The sequence below is a fragment of the Oncorhynchus nerka genome, linkage group LG9a (assembly GCF_034236695.1).
Source record: "Oncorhynchus nerka isolate Pitt River linkage group LG9a, Oner_Uvic_2.0, whole genome shotgun sequence".
Classification (NCBI taxonomy): Eukaryota; Metazoa; Chordata; class Actinopteri; order Salmoniformes; family Salmonidae; genus Oncorhynchus; species Oncorhynchus nerka.
The window spans coordinates 25,073,571-25,093,917 of NC_088404.1; the positions used below are offsets into that span (position 1 = coordinate 25,073,571).

At 43.7% G+C, this 20,347-nt stretch overlaps 1 protein-coding gene across 2 annotated transcripts in view; it reads right to left on the reverse strand.

Moving 5' to 3' along the window:
* Window positions 1–20,347, reverse strand: part of LOC115134096 (ankyrin repeat and BTB/POZ domain-containing protein 3-B-like) — a 105,707-nt gene that overhangs the window by 27,949 nt on the left and 57,411 nt on the right. For both annotated transcript variants that reach the window (XM_029667737.2, XM_029667736.2), the window contains exons 2-3: window positions 7,890–8,039; window positions 805–1,009 (exon numbers count right to left, since the gene is read on the reverse strand). In XM_029667737.2, the coding sequence (XP_029523597.1) occupies window positions 805–1,009; window positions 7,890–8,039 (355 nt within the window). The remainder of the gene's footprint in view (window positions 1–804; window positions 1,010–7,889; window positions 8,040–20,347) is intronic.

The window sequence follows — 20,347 nt, forward strand, 5'->3', positions numbered from 1 at the left end:
TGAACTTTTTGGCAACAATGCAAAACGTTATGTTTGGCGTAAAAGCAACACAGCTCATCACCCTGAACACACCATCCCCACTGTCAAACATGGTGGTGGCAGCATCATGGTTTGGGCCTGCTTTTCTTCAGCAGGGACAGGGAAGATGGTTAAAATTGATGGGAAGATGGATGGAGCCAAATACAGGACCATTCTGGAAGAAAACCTGATGGAGTCTGCAAAAGACCTGAGACTGGGACGGAGATTTGTCTTCCAACAAGACAATGATCCAAAACATAAAGCAAAATCTACAATGGAATGGTTCAAAAATAAACATATCCAGGTGTTAGAATGGCCAAGTCAAAGTCCAGACCTGAATCCAATCGAGAATCTGTGGAAAGAACTGAAAACTGCTGTTCACAAATGCTCTCCATCCAACCTCACTGAGCTTGAGCTGTTTTGCAAGGAGGAATGGGAAAACATTTCAGTCTCTCGATGTGCAAAACTGATAGAGACATACCCCAAGCGACTTACAGCTGTAATCACAGCAAAAGGTGGCGCTACAAAGTATTAACTTAAGGGGGCTGAATAATTTTGCACGCCCAATTTTTCAGTTTTTGATTCGTTAAAAAAGTGTGAAATATCCAATAAATGTCGTTCCACTTCATGATTGTGTCCCAGTTGTTGTTGATTCTTCACAAAAAAATACAGTTTTATATCTTTATGTTTGAAGCCTGAAATGTGGCAAAAGGTCGCAAAGTTCAAGGGGGCCGAATACTTTCGCAAGGCACTGTATATAACAGTCTCATTTGAGGTGTGTGTTACCTCTCTGTCTGCAGGGTAACCTTAGAGGGTTCTACGTTGGGGTTCTCCCATTCCACCTGGGGACAGTGCATGAAGTAGCAGAGAGTGTAGAGCGCCTCAGGCTCCCAGTGTACTGGGCTGCTCTTCTGGTGGATGGGCGTCCCGTTGCTATGGTTCTTCACATGCAGCGGCTGGAGGTGGTGCATGGCCCGGGAGACCAGGTCACCTGCAGGACACAATGAAAAGAGGGTTGTGGTTACACACACATCCACAATCAAATCAGGAGCTGGAAAAGAAGAAGGTCACAGAGAAATGGAGGGAATGTCCTCTTGTTTTCACACGCATGCGTACACACACGCACACAAACGTGTACACATGCACACGCACGGTGTCAGGGGAGATAGATAATATAGAGAATGTCTAGACCCCATGGTGAAGAGACATAAACACAGACAGACAGGGGTTCATCACCATCCTCTCTGAAGGAGCTTCCGTCGAGTAAAAGCATAGCCACAACTGTTTTATACTACTCTCCTTGCTATTTCCTCATGCTCTGCATAATCCTCCAGTACTTTTAGGTCATGCGGTTTCACTCAAACTCTCTGCTTAAAAGGTTTTCCTCATAAAATGTGAATATTCTCCAGATCCTTCAGATGGCATGGCAAAAAGTGTTTTTCACAAAAATTTTACTGAGCTGAAAGGGACAGGACATATTGCCTTTGAATGCCTTGCAGACCTGGAAGCCAGACAACGAGACAGCTGGGCCCAACTAGAATCCCACTGAGACACAGTAAAACTGTACATGAGGGGTTTTCAAAAGGCTGCACTATTCATGCTATCTCATAGACACAACGAGTACCAGTACTCACCCTATTTCTACTATATAGAGCAGAAATTGACATCTTGTCGATATGACACCATTACTATACATTAGAAACATACTGCAGATTGTTCTGCGTCTCTATCATAGCATGACATTCTGAGAGTCCTGGGTCCTATCAGTCCGTACGCTTTTGTTACTGTGCATATAACAGAAAAACACTTATTGTTTATATAACATTATTATGCTTCTAACACATCATTTTTTGTTGTTGTATTGTTTGTATATCGTTGTATGTTACATTTGTGTGACTGTCCTTGTCTATCAGTGTATCAGTGTTTTGTTACTTGTCATGTTTTGTGTTTTTTTGTGGACCCCAGGAAGAGTATCTGCTGATGGGGATCCAAATAAACACACATATATATCGTCCTGATGTAGGTTGACATGGTGCTAATCTGTCAGTCAAGTAATAGAGTTAAAGTGTAATGCCACGTTCCATTGGTTTCACATTCACACATACTGTAGGGGTCTGTTTCACAATCACAACACATTGCATTCAATTAAAGACTAAACAGAGGGATCTATTTCTCACCAAACTCATTCAGTGGACACGCAACAGCATGCAGTCGTACCAATAAAGGGATGAGTCTATGGGGACAGTCATTCAAAGAGACAAATGGTTTGTTTAGCATCATAATTGTGTGGCTTGTCTGTTGTCAAAATTTCGTTTTTGCCTTGACAATGAGAGAACTGCACATGTGGAAGCATGACTAAAAGGGGGGAATTGGATGCTTGAAATCAACAGTCTATCTTTCAGACAGCAGACCTGGGAGATGTCAGTGCTCGACTGATAAGAGAAACAGTGCAGCATTGTATGGAACAGTATGATGCAATGCAAAGAACCGAGTGGGCTAGCGGATCTGATGAAAACAAACAACAACCACCACACACTGGCAATTCAGATGTATAATTGAGACCCTATAGCCTTGACATGCTAGCAGCACAACCACACACACACAGCACACCCACACACTACACCCCCCCGCTACACTAATTGTACCAAAGGGAGTACAATACAGTGTGATGACAGTGTAATAGCGCCCTAATTAAGCAGTGGAATGAGGGGGAGGGGGGACTGAGGCAGGCAGCTCAGCTTGATGGTCTAACATCCATCCTCATCTCATATTGATGTTGGCCTGTGACATTTCCTGGAGTTGGGTGGCGGGCAGGCAGGCAGGCAGGCAGGCAGACAGGCAGGCAGGCAGACAGACAGACAGACAGACAGACAGACAGACAGACAGACAGACAGACAGACAGACAGACAGACAGACAGACAGACAGACAGACAGACAGACAGACAGACAGACAGACAGACAGACAGACAGACAAACAGAAAGACAGACAGACAGACAGACAGACAGACAGACAGACAGACAGACAGACAGACAGACAGACAGACAGACAGACAGACAGCTGTAGGGCTGAGGAGTGAGATAACTAAACACAACAAGCCAACAGCAACACTCTCGGGCCACAGAACTGTGCCTTTCTCTACACAAAGACAATGAGTTTCTTCTGAAGTACAGAAAACAACCACCGATATGTTACAGATGGATATATAATAGGCAGGAATAGGAAACGGCTAGCTGTCATGTCACCATGGATACTGGACTGGACAGTACTTTGTGTTAGCCATATAGCTCATAATGGTGGCGAGGAAGAAGTAGCTCATTCTTTCCAGCAACAGTGAGCAGGGAAGTAGGAGACTTCATAGCTCTAGTCTTTGGGTATGCATCTTAACTATAATGCCATTTTTAAAGTGTTCAACAGGGCACCATCCGCTTTGTCTACAGGATCTACACGGTTATCAAAAGATAATCTCCTAAAACCTGTTCACTGTTGCAATGAGCTGGGTTCTCGTCTAGTTCTGTTTCTCAGGAGTACAATCACACCGCTTATATTTACAAGGGGGATTTAGAAGTGTTGGCACCTTAGGAGTGAATTACCAGCTATTCAGTGCCCACATAACAGCCAAGCGTTCATTAGAGCGTGATGTGTAATGACTGTTTAATGGGGTAGAAGCTGAGTACATCTCACAGGAGCCATGACCAAACAGAAAGTAGAACCAGTATTAGATATGTTTTGTACACAACTTCTTATCATATTTGGTCTTTGCAGTTGGAGAATGTGTAGTGTAGTGCACAGAATTGTGCAGGTGAAGTCAGAGCTATTTGATTTGCTGCCAATCAGCCATGATAGTGTTTAATTGTGAGTGGTCTGTGTAGGTCCAGGACGTTTCTCTCCAAGGCTCTGACAGAAGCAGAGGAACATAGCAGGTTAATCTGTTTTATTATCAATAAATAAATGTAAAATGTGTAGTGAGGGAGATAAGTGTTTCCAGTTTCAGAGATTTTTGTAGTTCGTTCCAGTCATTGGCAGCAGAGAACTGGAAGGAAAGAAAGAATTGGTTTTGGGGGTGACCAGAGAGATATACCTGCTGGAGCGTGTGCTACAGGTAAGTCGCTCTGGATAAGAGCGTCTGCTAAATGACTTAAATGTAAATGTAAATGTGGGTGATGCTATGGTGACCAGCGAGCTGAGATAAGGGTGGACTTTACCTAAAATAAATGACACAACTAACAGAGCAGAAAAATCAATAACTCTAAAATGGACATCTAAACGCCATTGGAAAAACACTATACCTACAATATGCAAATCTCTAAATTTAACTTTGCCAGATTTTTTGTCATCACTCTTTATCCTCTCCCTCCATGACAGTCTGATAGCTCGTCCGTTGTTGACGTTTCTGCTTTTCTCCATAATTCATTCTGCATTTTGAACTTTGCACATATCCTTTCACGTCATCCGGCCTATTTACAAGATAAACTTCCTGCGTTGATATTACCTTTGGAAATAAGCTTGAGAGGCATCGAGAGGTATCCTTGGCCGCTACAGCTGTGTCACTGTATTTGCAGTGTCAACACAGTTGAATGAGTCCCAGAGTGACCCCATAAATATTCCATGTACAGAGCGCTGATGATGTAACTTCGCGCTCTGTATGCCTGGGACTCCATTTTGATCCAGATTAGAATTGGATCAGTGTTTATTCTGATGATAAGTGTTGACGATGGACACACAAGATGCTTTGGGTCGCTCATCGTGTCAGATGCATTGGCCAAATGTCGACATAACATCTGAAAGAGACAGCATTAGAGACCTCACGTCTGAAAGAGACAGCATTAGAAACCTCACATCTGAAAGAGACAGCATTAGAGACCTCACGTCTGAAAGAGACATCATTAGAGACATCACATCTGAAAGAGACAGCATTAGAGACCTCACGTCTGAAAGAGACAGCATTAGAAACCTCACATCTGAAAGAGACAGCATTAGAGACCTCACGTCTGAAAGAGACAGCATTAGAGACATCACATCTGAAAGAGACAGCATTAGAGACCTCACGTCTGAATGAGACAGCATTAGAGACCTCACATCTGAAAGAGACAGCATTAGAGACCTCACGTCTGAATGAGACAGCATTAGAGACCTCACATCTGAAAGAGAGCATTAGAGACCTCACGTCTGAAAGAGACAGCATTAGAAACCTCACATCTGAAAGAGACAGCATTAGAGACACCACGTCTGAAAGAGACAGAATTAGAGACCTCACATCTGAAAGAGACATCAGGAGAGACCTCATGTCTGAAAGAGACAGCATTAGAGACCTCACGTCTGAAAGACAGCATTAGAGACTTCACGTCTGAATGAGACATCAGGAGAGACCTCACGTCTGAAAGAGACAGCATTAGAGACCTCACGTCTGAAAGACAGCATTAGAGACTTCACGTCTGAATGAGACATCAGGAGAGACCTCACGTCTGAAAGAGACAGCATTAGATACCTCACGTCTGAAAGAGACATCATTAAAACCTTTCTGTGTTGCTATATGTGTTCTTAGAATGACATTGCTCCATGTATCTACACTGACTAGACTAGAGGTTTCAGCACTTCTGGACATCACAGGTCGTTTCTTGGTTAGTCAGCTGAAATGAGCTGAGGACATAAACTCAACCACACTCCCAGACTGAACTGTGTGTCTCTTCAAATGAAGGGTCCACTCACTCAGCCAAAAATGGCCTTAACGGACTACAGTTTATCGAAATGCCATTGGAAGAGATACAGTACTGTGTATGGCCCTAAGAGCATTATACAAGAGCTCAACATATTCTCAAGTGGAAGAGGTTTTCACAAAAATAAACATGTACACTGCATTCTGAAAGTATTTAGACCCCTTCCCCTTTTCCACATTTTGTTACGTCACAGTCTTATGCTAAAATGAATCAAATGAATAATGAATAAAATAAAAACTCATCCGTCTACACACAATACCCCGTAATGACAAAGCAAAAACAGGTTTTCAGACATTTTTACAAATGTATTATAAATAAAAAACAGAAAGACCTTATTTACATAAGTATTCAGACTCAAAATTGAGCTCAGGTTCATCCTGTTTCCATTAATCATCCTTGAGATGTTTCTACAACTTGATTGGAGACCACCTGTGGTAAATTCAATTGATTGGACATGATTTGGAAAGGTACACACCTGTCTATATAAGTTCCCACAGTTGACAGTGCATGTCAGAACAAAAACCAAGGCATGAGGTTGAAGGTATTGTCCGTAGAGCTCAGAGACAGAATTGTGTCGAGGCACAGATCTGGAGAAGGGTATCAAAACAATTCTGCAGCATTGAAGGTCCCCAAGAACACAGTGGCCTCCTACCATTCTTAAATGGAAGGAGTTTGGAACCACCAAGACTCTTCCTAGAGCTGGCCGCCCAGGCAAACTGAGAAATCGGGGGAGAAGGGCCTTGGTCAGGGAGTTGACCAAGAACCCGATGGTCAGTCTGACAGAGCTCCAGAGTTACTCTGTGGAGAGGGGAGAACCTTCCAGAAGGACAACCATCTCTCCAGCACTCCACCAATCAGGCCTTTATGGTAGAGTGGCCAGACGGAAGCCACTCCTCGGTAAAAGGCACATGACAGCCCGCTTGGACTTTGCCAAAAGGCACCTAAAGGACTCTCCGACCATGAGAAACAAGATTTTCTGAATGCCAAGCGTCACGTCTGAAGGAAACCTGGCACCATACCTACGGTGAAGCATAGTGGTGGCAGCATCATGCTGTGGGGATGTTTTTCAGTGGCGGGGACTGGGAGACTGGTCAGAAAAACGGAGCAAAGTACAGAGAGATCCTTGATGAAAACAACGACTCTTAGCACACAACCAAGACAATGCAGGAGTGGCTTCGGGACAAGTCTCTGAATGTCTTTGAGTGGCCCAGCCAGAGCCCGGACTTGAACCCGATGGAACATCTCTGGAGAGACCTGAAAATAGCTGTGCAGCAACACTCCCCATCCAACCAGACAGAGCTTGAGAGGATCTGCAGAGAAGAATGGGAGAAACTCCCCAAATACAGGTGTGCCAAGCTTATAGCGTCATACCCAAGAAGAATTGAGGCTGTAATCATTGCCAAAGGTGCTTCAACAAAGTATTGAGTAAAGGGTCTGAATACTTATGTATATGTGATATTTCTGTTTTAAGTTTTTATACATTTGCAAAAAAAAATTACTGCTTTTGCTTTGTCATTATGGGGGATTGTATGTAGATTGACGAGGGGACAAAACTATTTCATCCACTTTAGAATAAGGCTGTAATGTAACAAAATGTGGAAAAAGTCAAGGGGTCTGAATACTTTCCGAATGCACTGTATATTAATTTACCAGGTTTGTTGCAAGGATCTGTGTAACAGTTGCAGTAGTTGTTCCACTTACAACAGATAACAACATGGGGAAAGAAGACAGACGTCTCATAGTGATCCTTGAACTCCCTGAAAGGCTGTAGGTGAAACAGAATACCTTGCTGCCGTCCTAATCCTTAAAGCATATGTAAATATATTTCTAGAAATGTATTGACCATTCAAACGCCTACTTAAATTGTTTGAATAATGGATAGCTTTGGAATTCTCTGCCATTGACCTCATTATCTGGACTTCTGGGGTACATGTTCATCTTAGAAGGCAAATCATATGGATGCTTCAGGAGAAATGACTCTGTTGCTGTAAAAAATGAGACCTGAGTGGGCTTACTCTAACACACACACACACACACACACACACACACACACACACACACACACACACACACACACTATGTACAAAGGCATTGTAAAAACCAAATACGTGTGTCAGTGTACAATATATACTGTATGTCTGTCTAAGCATACTCACTGAGTTCTGAGATGCTGCCCACCCGTGTGGCTAGCAGGCACTGCTCGATGGAGCGCAGCTCCGACTGACTGTAGGAGTGGCCCTCCCCACTTTTCCCTGACCGTTGCTGGTCCCGATGCAGAGGCAGGCTCTCTGGTAGGCTGAGCACACCTGCAAGAGGGAAAGAGGAAGAGGGGGAGATAGAGAGAAAGGAGGTCGAGAGGGAGGAAGAGGAGAGAAAAGAGACAGGTGGTTAAGAACAAACCAATGTGTAAAGTAGTCAGACTCACAATGGACCCAGGCTCACTGGATAACAACATGTCAAAAAGAATTATAATACAGCATGAGTTGGTTCTTTTTAAGTACAGAGAAGTGACTTTTCCATTGCAGGAAATCTTTATGTTCATTAGATATGTTGGTTTGTATTGCACTGCAACAGGTGAATGGTTTGTCCCTAAAGCTCATTGTCAGCCATCTTCGTAGAGGGGACATTGAGGAGTATACTGTATTGTGTTTCTGTCTACACAAGCAATCACTGTGTGTGAGGAACAACGCCTGGCAGTCTTTGTCGCTGAGCTAGGGTGTAATCGTTTGCTGTTTACAAGATGAGGCATTGGAACAGGGAGAGGATACTTCATCCCCTCAATTTCAGAAATGTCCACAATGACTGCCTGTGTTTCATAGAGTATTATTGCTTATAGAAAAAAACGAATATATATATGATTTGTGATGATGCAGCTTAATGCCGCCTTTGCAGTGTTTTCCTGACATTGATAAACTCTACCTGTTGCTGAATGTATGCCCAAACATCTGCTATTATATACATGTAAGAGCTCTGTATTATTTTGAGTTAATGAATTGTATGGTTAAATGCTGATGAATTTATGAATGCCATGCTACTTTGATGTATTTTAGCGATAAATACAAGTAAATACAACTCATAAATACAAGTGAGTTGTGTATGACCCAAGCCAGGTAGCAGTGTTACCAACTGGTATTTATGCCAGTGTGTTTTAGGAAGGGGGTAGACTGCTGCTGATAGTTACCTGCCTGTCTCCATCCTCACGTTTCAATACGAGATGCTTGGTGTGAAGTAAATAGCTGTAGTCCACAGTTTAATAATCTAGCCTTTCTTGTTTTGTGGATCCATTATGTATATTCAATTCGACTATCATCTCCCTTGGCAGTGAGACACCTTACTTTATCACATGATTCCACACCTACTTATTGTGTTATTTTATTCAGATTTAAACCATCAGGTGGCCATGTTAAATTCTAGTTCCTCATTTCAAATATGGCTATTTAGCTCTGCAGAAATGAGGGTATGTGCTCATATTTGAATGCTGTACATATCCCTCTTCAGTTTGGCTCAGATGGAGTGTTCTACCTAAGCTAATATCATGGAGGCAGTTTCCTCATAGCTGCAGCCACAAATTACATTAGTCATTCTCTCCTGCTCAGGGGATGACGAGGCAGATTTGCTTTCCTTCCCATTTCCTATTCTTCCACAGCAGCGCAGTGCTGCTACCGCTTCCCACGACTCACGCCTGCGGTGTGTCAAATGACAAAATGGCTATAACCAATGGCCCTCTACTCCCTAGGGAAAAGGGAAAGTAGCTTTGGTTTTAACACTTCCTCCTCAATATGCAGCTAATTTAATTGACTTGCTGCCTGGCCTTGCAGTTTACACTAATCATCAGTCTATAAGGAAAAAAGTTGCTTCAAGGGAATTTAGTAATCCTCCTCTGACCCATTACACATGACTAGACTAATTTGTTACACATAGAATAGAGACCTCAGATAATTTCTGATTCCAAACATTTTTTTCTATGTTTTTCTCCTCCAGGGTGACGATGGTCAGAATATTGACAGTAATGAAAGTCAGTCACCATGGAGACGGAGAGCCAGTGGGGGGTGACTGGTTGCCGTGACGCAGGGATAACAGGTGTTATGTGGTGTAGAGCCACAGCGCACTGCTCGGTGTTCATGACCCCTCCCATTATACACCTCAGCTAGGTACACTACGGGGGACCACATACAAACACATGTCCCTCTAACAAAGGACATGAGACCCAACCATCTGCTTCAGTAGGATAGGGTCAGATGTCTGATACAGCACCATCCAAACCTAACTGACAGTATCAACCAATGCCTTGGTGGAAGACTTTTACAGGTAGGTAGCCTAGTCCCAGATCTGTTTGTGCAATACATGACAATGACTGTAGGTGTTGGCAAGGCAGCAGATCCGGGACCACAGACCAGGCTACCTTAATCAAATTAAATTACATTTTCTTGGTCACATACACATATTCAGAAAGCACATAGGCACAATATGGATTTCTCTGAAACACCTTCTTTATTATCTTGCCAGCTCACAGAGCCACGCTACAGGAAATCCAGCTTTAATCCAGCACTTAAAGCAGCGGGGAGCTGTGCTGGCATCTCTCCCCTCCCCTGCCACCACTTTCACACCATTATACAGCTTGCTAAATGTGTTCCTCAACCTTTGATGTGCAGTGATTAAGCAAAACACACATCATTTTTGTAGAGAACGTAATAACAGCCACATTCTTCTGGAGGTAAATTTCGAGCATCATGCCATAGTCAAAGCTAGAAAAGGCGACATCAGGAGGACTCTATGAGGGGGATGCTATGAGTTACAAAAACACTGAAGTGTCACCTTGATTTCCCATAAGCTAGGCTGGGCTGGCTGGCAGCAGAGGCACCCTCGTGCCAGTTGCCACAGAGGCCCTCAACATGCAGGCCATGACCTGAACATCCACTTAGTCCATGGGTGCCAGTCCTGTGTGTGACCTGAGACAGGAGGGAAAAAGAGAAGGAGGATGGAGAGAAGAGGCTCACACTGAGGGGCAAGGTAAGACTCCTTCCTGTTCTCTGTTGGCTCCCCCGGTCATCTCTCCATCCCTTGGCCATCCTTCAGTCAGACCAACACAGTTCTGTTGGAGCTGGACAGGCTTTACGCGGAAGATCACTGAAAAGTCAGGATTTCCAAGGGGTGCCAGAGAGTTGTTTACTATGAAACTTGGCCAAAGTAAAGACCCGTATCAAGACCCTGAAGAAAAAATTGGGTTCACTCACAGTTTTCGAGCGTGTAATTTTGCCAATGTCCTCAAAATGTATTAATTGATTTATGAATGAGAGTATGTGCTTGAAAAACACCTTGCAAGTTTGCACTTTAGCTTTTGGCTTTAACTTTCCCAGTCCTTGACCTTACTGTGACGCAGAGTGCATAATCATGCAGTGATGGTACAAGACCAGCTGACAGTGAAGTGCAGGATGCTCACAGGCTTGGCTGGGGCAAGGTGACTCACTGTGTTCTAATGCAAGCCAGTGAAGCCAATGCCCTCAGGGAAGAACTGCTTGAGTTCAAATCAAATCACATTTTATTGGTCACATACACATATTTAGCAGATGTTATTTCGGGTGTAGTGAAATGTTTGTGTTCCTAGCTCAGTGCAGTAGTATCTAACAATTCACAACAATACACACATCTAAAAGTAAAATAATGGTATAAAGAAATATATATATATTAGGATGAGCAATGTCGGAATGGCATTTACTAAAATACAGTAGAATAGAATACAGTATATACATATGAAATGAGTGAAGCAGTATGTAAACATTAATAAAGTGACTAGTGTTCCATTATTAAAGTGACCAGTGATTCCATGTCTATGTATATAGGATAGCAGCCTCTAAGGGGCAGGGTTGAGTAACCAGGTGGTAGCCAGCTAGTGATGGCTATTTAACAGTCTGAAGGCCTTGAGATAGAAGCTGTTTTTCAGTCTCTCGGTCCCAGCTTTGATGCACCTGTACTGACCTCACCCTCTGGATGGTAGCGGGGTGAACAGGCTGTGGCTCAGGTGGTTGTTGTCCTTCATGGCCTTCATGTTATATCAGGTACTGTAGGTGTCCTGGAGGACACATTTTGTTGACATTGAGGGAGAGGTTATTTTCCTGGCACCACTCCGCCACGGCCCTCACCTCCTCCATGTAGGCTGTCTCGTCATTGTTGGTAATCAGGCCTGCTATGTTTGTGTCGTCTGCAAACTTGATGATTGAATTGGAGGTGTGCGTGGTCACGCAGTCATGGGTGAACAGGGAGTACAGGAGGGGGCTAAGTACACACCCTTGTGGGGCCCCAGTGTTGAGGATCAGTGAAGTGGAGGTGTTGTTTCCCACCTTCACCACCTGGCACCTGGGGGCGACCCGTCAGGAAGTCCAGGATCCAGTTGCACAGGGCGGGGTTCAGACCCAGGGCCCCGAGCTTGATGATGAGCTTGAAGGGTACTATGGTGTTGAAGGCTGATCTAGTCAATGAACAGCATTCTTACATAGGTATCCTCTTGTCCAGGTGGGTTAGGGCAGTGTGCAGCGCAATGGCGATTGTATCGTCTGTTGATCTATTGGGCCGGTAAGCAAATTTAAGTGGGTCTGACAAAAAAGCAAGCCAGGACTCTCCTGATTATGTCCCTGTCACTGTGCTGTGGTTCAAACCTGGCAATATTCAGCCACCAGAGATTAGATGATTAATTAAGATTATGAAATTATTTTCTGATGTTGTTGTTAACAAAAATGCATGTGACAGAATAAATGTTTTTTGCAATGACAGAGATCCCTCTGACATATGGTGGCAGTGGTGCGATCCAGTAGCCATTGTGTCTTTTGAATAATACATTTCAGACTTTGAATATATTCAACTACCTGGGCCAAATGACAGCTAGTGCTATTCAGTCATGAGGTTTAAATGTATGAGGGAGAGAGAATGAGAGAGAGAGAGAGAGAGAGAGAGAGAGAGAGAGAGAGAGAGATCCTCCAGGCAAGCCACTCATCACTGAATGATGAATAATTGGTTGTATACAGGAGGAAACAATTACTGTTTACTTTGCTGTTGAAACATTGATTATCAAATAACTGCTTTACTTATAAATGTTGACACATGAGCACAGAAATCCATCTGAGCTACTATATAGGCCTATTAGAGGAAAAACAACAACAACCAATGAGCTATGTAGGGAGAAAAGAGGGAACAAAGCAGGGTTACTATAGGCTGTCTATCTCTGCCACCCCCTGTCTGTAGGGCTGAATGCCTAGCATGCAGGACCAGCCCTGCTTGGAGAGGCAGGCCCTGCCTCTCTGACTTCCCCAGGCTTGAATGTAGGAGTTGTGACCTCGATGTGGCTTTACCCTGCACTTAAATCTATTTTCGAGGGACGCACTAGAGCCTGGTTCTTCCCCAGAAAACTCTGCAGCTCCATGGTACTAGTTTTTTCTTGTGTTTCTCACAGAGCAGGGACGACACTGAAATGGAGGAGTCCGTCTATCTGCTAAGTCACTCTGTCCTCTGTGTACTGTACTCGCTGTTCTAGGGGATTTAGAGATGAATAATACAACTTAGACCAGAGGCATGTGACTTGTATCAAATAAGAAGAGAGAGAGAGAGGAGAAAGAAATGTCTGTATGTAAAAACAAGAATAAGGGAGAGAGAAAGATACAGAAAAGAGATAAGGAAAAAGAGATTGTACCTTTCTTTGCAGAGTGTACTGCACTATGTACTATATCAGGTGTGCCTGTAAGGGGTTAACCCTGATACTGCACATAGTCTTTTGAGGGAGCTGGAGCTGGCTCACTCTGGGCTCTGACATCCCCCTGCCAGACCAGATGGTGGCCATATGTATACAGACAGAGGAATCAGACATGATGGAGCTAGCCTGAGAAACAGTGATGCAGAAAGTAAGAGAGAGACTAAGAGAGAATATAACATATGGTACATTGTATAACAGCTTTATTTCCTCGTATGCATTGACATTTGTAGGCCAATTTTCAGTGGTACAAATACAACTGTGAGTAAAATGTCTAGAGTTGTATGTGAGTTAGATGAGAGGCGGAGTACACATGCCTGGGATGACTGTACAAGTGCTTGACTATGGGCTTGGTCTGGGATACCCAGCAACCACAGTACGGTCTAAGACGGCCACCGACCACAAGTCTTTAATGGGTTAGTACTGTATAGCAGCCACAGGGACGTGTTGGAAGTTGGAGGCTACAACCACTCTGACAAAGTGAGATCACACAGACCCTGGGAGAAAATATCTACACATTCTCATTTATGCTTCTATTAGTATTATAAACTGGATGGTTCAGGCCCTGAATTGTCCGAAAAGCTGTGGTATATCAGACCGTATACAACAGGTATGACAACACATTTATTTTTACTGCTCTAATTATGTTGGTAACCAGTTTATAATAGTAATAAGGCACCTTGTGGTATATGGCCAATATACCACGGCTAAGGGCTGTATCCAGGCACTCCACATTGCGTTGTGCGTAAGAACAGCCCTTACCGTGGTATATTGGCCAAATAACACAACAGCTCGGGCCTTATTGCTTATATAGAACATGGTCTGGGGAGAGAGCATGTCAACATGCTATCAGACACACACATATCGTAAACACGCACATACAGTACATACACAAGCACACACATACTTACAAGCACACACAACACACACATGTACGCACACACAAATGCATGCGCACAACACATGCATCCATGCAGGCACACACCCAAAGAAACATACAATACGACAGAGACATAATTATGCCGCAATCGATGCATAGCTGTAGTCTATACGTCCCAGTACAAGGAGAAGATGTTGTAATTTTCTCTTACAGTAACACGTATATCAGATATAAACTTCCATTTAGATCTCACACAAACACATGCAAAGGCAATTATCTACACACGCACAAACACACATCAACAAAACCTAATGAATTCCATCTGTCAAGCATTCAACGCTTTCTGCCTCTTTGAACCTTGTTTCAGTGGAGGTGTGGGTTTCCTCTCGGAGAGAACCATGTGGATCCTTTGAACACGTTTGCAAGCAGATGCAATTACATTTTTTTATGATTTTTTATATATTTTTAAACAATACAAAACATACACATACAAACAACAACATACAGACGCTTACAAACATCCACAACATCACCCCTGCCAAGACCCACCTGCTCACACCCCCATCTCCACCGCCAGCATTACTCTCCTCCACATGGCCTCAAACTGCACCATTTTGTTTCTCTGAGTCCCCCACACACTTTCAACATATAGACAGTAAAGCATTTGCAACCCATTTCAAGAAGCTAGGAGTATGTCGGACATCACTACTTCACAGGAGAGGCATTTGAATAAAATGTGTTTTTTTGTCAGAAATGCTTCTGAAACATGTGAACTTTCTTGTGCCTCAATAACAAACTTGTATGCCATCTGTAAATACCAATACAATTGTTAAATTAAGAGCCTAGTCAGTTTAGCCACAGAAAAATACAGGAACCTTCCCACTAGCCATGATTGGCTGAGATAATGTATGGGCAGGACGGGCTGAGAGAGGAGATCAGATTGGTCTCCCATGTAGCATGCTTCCGTCTATAACATGAGCTGCTCAGTATGCGTGGAAAATCCTTTCTACCGAGGCTTGTTTTTAAAGATATCATGAAGAACTGAAAAAGTGTTGAATTGCTGCCTTGAAGTTATCAACAAAGATCAGCGGGAAAAGTTGTGATGGACTCCTTTCTGGAGGATGATCATGCCATGCTGACTCTCTCTGACTCTGAAAATTAATCAGACAAATTAAGGACAAATCAATGACTAAGAATCACTGTCATCAGAAGAGACGATGATTCCCAAATTCGTAATTTCTTGATAAGAAACTTTTAAGTATTTGCCAATATCTACATTGGTCAGTCCAAAATTGCTTTTTATTCTGTCGTGGAAATACATTGATTTCCAAGTCAATTACAGTTTCTATGCCTTAAGTTTGCCATGTAAACCAATGTATCTGTGAATTCTGAAAATCTATCTATCTATCTAGGATCTAGGATTGTTCCTTAGTGTTGTGTGTTTTATGGAGTGGTATTGGTTCTTGTAAAATAAGTTTAATTTTCTTCCACAATGTTGTACTGTTCTTAACTATGACGTTTTGAATGTTCTTAGCTTCATCCTTTGAAAATAAACATGTATGGACCTTGCTTTGTGCACAGGGGCTGTTGCCACAAATTTGGAAGCACAGAATCATCTAGAATTAAAAGCAGCCCCAGACCATTATTCCTCCTCTACCAAACTTCACAGTTGGCACTATGCATTCGGGCAGGTAGCGTTTTCCTGGCATCCACCAAATCCAGATTCGTCCGTCGGACTGCCAGATTGTGAAGCGTGATTCATCCGTCCAGAGAATGCGTTTCTGCTGCTCCAGAGTCCAATCGTGGCAAGCTTTACACCACTCCAGCCAACGCTTGGCATTGCGCATGGTTTTCTTAGGCTTGTGTGCGGCTGTTCGGACCATGTTAACCCTTTTCATGAATCTCCCGATGAACAGTTCTTGTGCTGACGTTGCTTCCTATGACGGTGAAAGTCACTGAGCTCTTCAGTAAGGCCATTCTACTGCTAATGTTTGTCTATGGAGATTGCATGTCTGTGTGCTTGATTTTATACACCTGTCAGCAACGGGTATAGCTGAAATAGCCGATTCCACTAATTGAAGGGGTGTCCACATACTTCTGTATATATAGTGCATATAGAGTATGTGAGCATGTGGGCTGAGCAGACATTTAACAGAGAGTACACAAAAGTCACAAAGCAAATAACTGTTTTGTACTTTTAGGCGCTACGCCTTTTAGGGCTTTTAAACTCCAACTCCTCTCCTGATGTACCACAAATCCTGTGGATTATGTCTTTACACATGCATTGGAGAAAGTCTGCCATTTAAGTATTGTGGTCAGTTTGTATTACCTTGTAAATTAAAAGAAAATATAGTGGCTGGTGGGGTCTACTTGGGGAAAGTGGGTCCACCGAGAGACTGAAGTGAAATGAGTGGAGGCCCCACACACATCTCAGAGAAGTGTATGATTCCCTCCCAGTCTCCCCGTCCCAGTCCCTCGGATAGAGCCCCTCTCCCCTCTTACCAATAACCACCATTATATCTTAGCTATACTGACAAAAAAGGAATAATAAGGATTCGACATCTTCTCCTAACCTGTCCAGAACTAAGAACTACATTGTACTATATTGTACCATCTCTACCTCTCCCTTCCTGTTTTCTCCCCCCTTCACCCCACCCAAGCTAAGCTTGTCCCTACCACCCACCCTTGCCCATCCTTTCCCACCCAGGCTAAGCTTGTCCCTACCTCCCATCCTTTCCCAACCTTACCCACCCAAGTAAAGCTTGTCCCAACCTCCCATCTTTTCTCACCCTTCCTAACTCTCAGACACCCTTACACACATCGATTTACTCATCCATTCTCATTCATTCCCACCCAACATTTACCCTATGCATCCACACTATGCTTATCTCCATTAAATCACCAGATTCCTGTCGTAAGCTCTGGACCATTACTCCAGATCATCACAGCTAGGTAGCTGCTACCGAGTGGCCCAGATCCCGAAGCTAGCCATGAGCCAGGCCCATCTCCCGGCCTGCTCAGTGGACCCTATGATCACTCGGCTACACAGCTAATGCCTCCTGGACTCTTCACTAACACGTCTAGAAGCCACTACATCACCGGATTCCTGCCATAAGCTCTGGACCTTTGCATCGGATGATCGCAGCTAGCTAGCTGCTACCGAACGGCAATAGTGGCTAACGCCCTTGTCCCGAGGCTAGCACCAGTTAGCCTCGAGCCAGGCGCATCTCCCTGCTAGCAAACAAAATGACTCCAGCTACAATACCTCTTTTGCCAATTGGCCTGAACCCGTTGTCGACACGGATCCCCGCCGATCCATCACGACTGGTCTGCAGATATTAAACCGTCCGTTGTGCCCTCAAACCGGCTGTTGCCGGACATCGGTGAAGACGCTTCTGCTATCCCTGGCCTGCTTACTTTATGAACGCTGTGTCTCCTACTTGCAAGGGTAGTAACGACTACCTAACGGCTTCCCTGTTTCATCTATTGCTGTTCACTGGACCCTATGATCACCTGGCTACATAGCTGATGCCTGCTGGACTGTTCATTAATCACGGTACTCCATTTAGTTTATCTGTCGGCACCAGCCTCAAACTCAGGCCCTGTGTGTAGTTAACTGACCCTCTCTGCCCATTCATTGCCATTTTACCTGTTGTTGTTGTCTTAGTTGATGAGCTGTTGCTGTCTTACCCGTTGTTGTCTCAGCTAGCTCTCCCAATCAACACCTGTGATTGCTTTATGTCTCTCTCTAATGTCAATATGCCTTGTATACTGTTGTTTAGGATAGTTATCATTGTTTTATTTTACTGCAGAGCCCCTAGCCCCACTCAACATGCCTCAGATACCTATTTTGTCCCACCTCCCACACATGCGTTGACCTCATCTAGCATAACCAGTGCCTCCAGAGACAAAAACTCTCTCATCATCACTCAATGCCTAGGTTTACCTCCATTGTACCCTCACCCTACCATTCCCCTGTCAGTACATTATACCCTGAATCTATTCTACCACGCCCAGAAATCTGCTCCTTTTATTCTCTGTCCCCAATGCACTAGACAACCAGTTTTGTAGCCTTTAGACGTATGCTCATCCTACTCCTCCTCTGTTCCTCGGGTGATGTAGAGGTTAATCCAGGCCCTGTGTGTCTCCAGGTGCTCTCATTTGTTGACTTCTGTAACCGTAAAAGCCTTGGTTTCATGCATGTTAACATCAGAAGCCTCCTCCCTAAGTTTGTTTTATTCTCACTGCTTTTGCCACCCCTGATGTCCTTGCCGTGTCTTAATCCTGGTTTAGGAAGGCCACCAACAATTCTGAGATTTCCATCCCCAACTACAACATTTTCCATCAAGATAGAACTGCCAAAGGGGGAGGAGTTGCAATCTACTGCAGTGATAGACTGCAAAGTTCTGTCATACTTTTCATGTCCATGCCCAAACAGTTCGAGCTTCTAATTTTAAAAATGAATCTCTCACTGTTGCCGCCTGTTATAGACCCCCCTCAGCTCACAGCTGTGCCCTGGACACCATATGTGAACTGATTGCACCTCATCTATCTTCAGAGTTCGTCCTGCTAGGTGACCTAAACTGGGATATGCTTAACACCCCAGCCATCCTACAATCTAAGCTACAGTGCCTTGCGAAAGTATTCGGCCCCCTTGAACTTTGCGACCTTTTGCCACATTTCAGGCTTCAAACATAAAGATATGAAACTGTATTTTTTTGTGAAGAATCAACAGCAAGTGGGACACAATCATGAAATGGAACGACATTTATTGGATATTTCAAACTTTTTTAACAAATCAAAAACTGAAAAATTGGGCCTGCAAAATTATTCTTGTCCACAAAGTGTTATGTTTGGGGCAAATCTAATACAACACATTACTGAGTACCACTCTCCATATTTTCAAGAGCTGCCAAAGGTAATTCTAATATGTATTGACTCAAAGAGTTGAATACTTATGTAATCAAGATATATTAGTGTTTTATATGGCATACGTTTTCTACAAATGTTCACATTTTTCTTCCACTTTGACATTACAGAGTATTTTGTGTAGACCTCCCGTCCCCCCCAAAAAGGAAATGACATCCATTTTAATCCCACTTTGTAATGCAACAAAATGTGGGGTGTGACTACTTTCTGAAGTCACTGTACATGTCATGACTTCCGCCGAAGTCGGTTCCTCTCCTTGTTCGGGCAGTGTTCGCCGGTCGGCGTCACCGGTCTTCTAGCCATCGCCGATCCACCTTTCATTTTCCATTTGTTTTGTCTTGTCTTTCTGCACACCTGGTTTACATCTCCTACTAATTAACATGTGTATTTAGCCCTCTGTTCCCTCCATGTCTGTGTGGGGTATTGTTTATTGTCAAGGTTGGTACGCTGCCGGCTGGTTTGCGCCGGGTTTTGTTTTATACCCATGCTTTGTGGCAGCCGGTACTTTGTACTTGGGTTTTGTACTTTGTGCTGCCTCACCTGTTCTTTGTGAATTTATTTTTGTGATGCGGTTGCATTCTGAGTTATGATTGCCTAAGTAAAGTGCTTTGTCCATTCATCTCTGCTCTCCTGCGCCTGACTTCCATGCACCAGCTACACCCACCATTGACAGTACATTTTCCATTACGTCGGAAAACTCACTTACTGCTATGGTGTATAAAAGGCCAGGAAAGAAATAGAAAATAAGACATTATGTAGCTTGGAAAAAAGAAACTTCTAATGTGCCCTTGTGCTGACATTAATGGCAAAGGATATCGGAGTGCATATGTGTGTAACAACCTGTTTCCAGATGCCAATATAGAGTCATTTGACACTTCCCCAGCCATTTGATTATCATCGTATGGCGTCATGGTTGTTGACTTAGATTGAAAGCCTCTCTATACTTCCATACTGTCTGATCCTTGTACATCATATACCCAAAGCCTAGTGGTTCAGGTAGCCTAGTGGTTCAGGTAGCCTAGTGGTTCAGGTAGCCTGGTGGTTCAGGTAGCCTAGTGGTTCAGGTA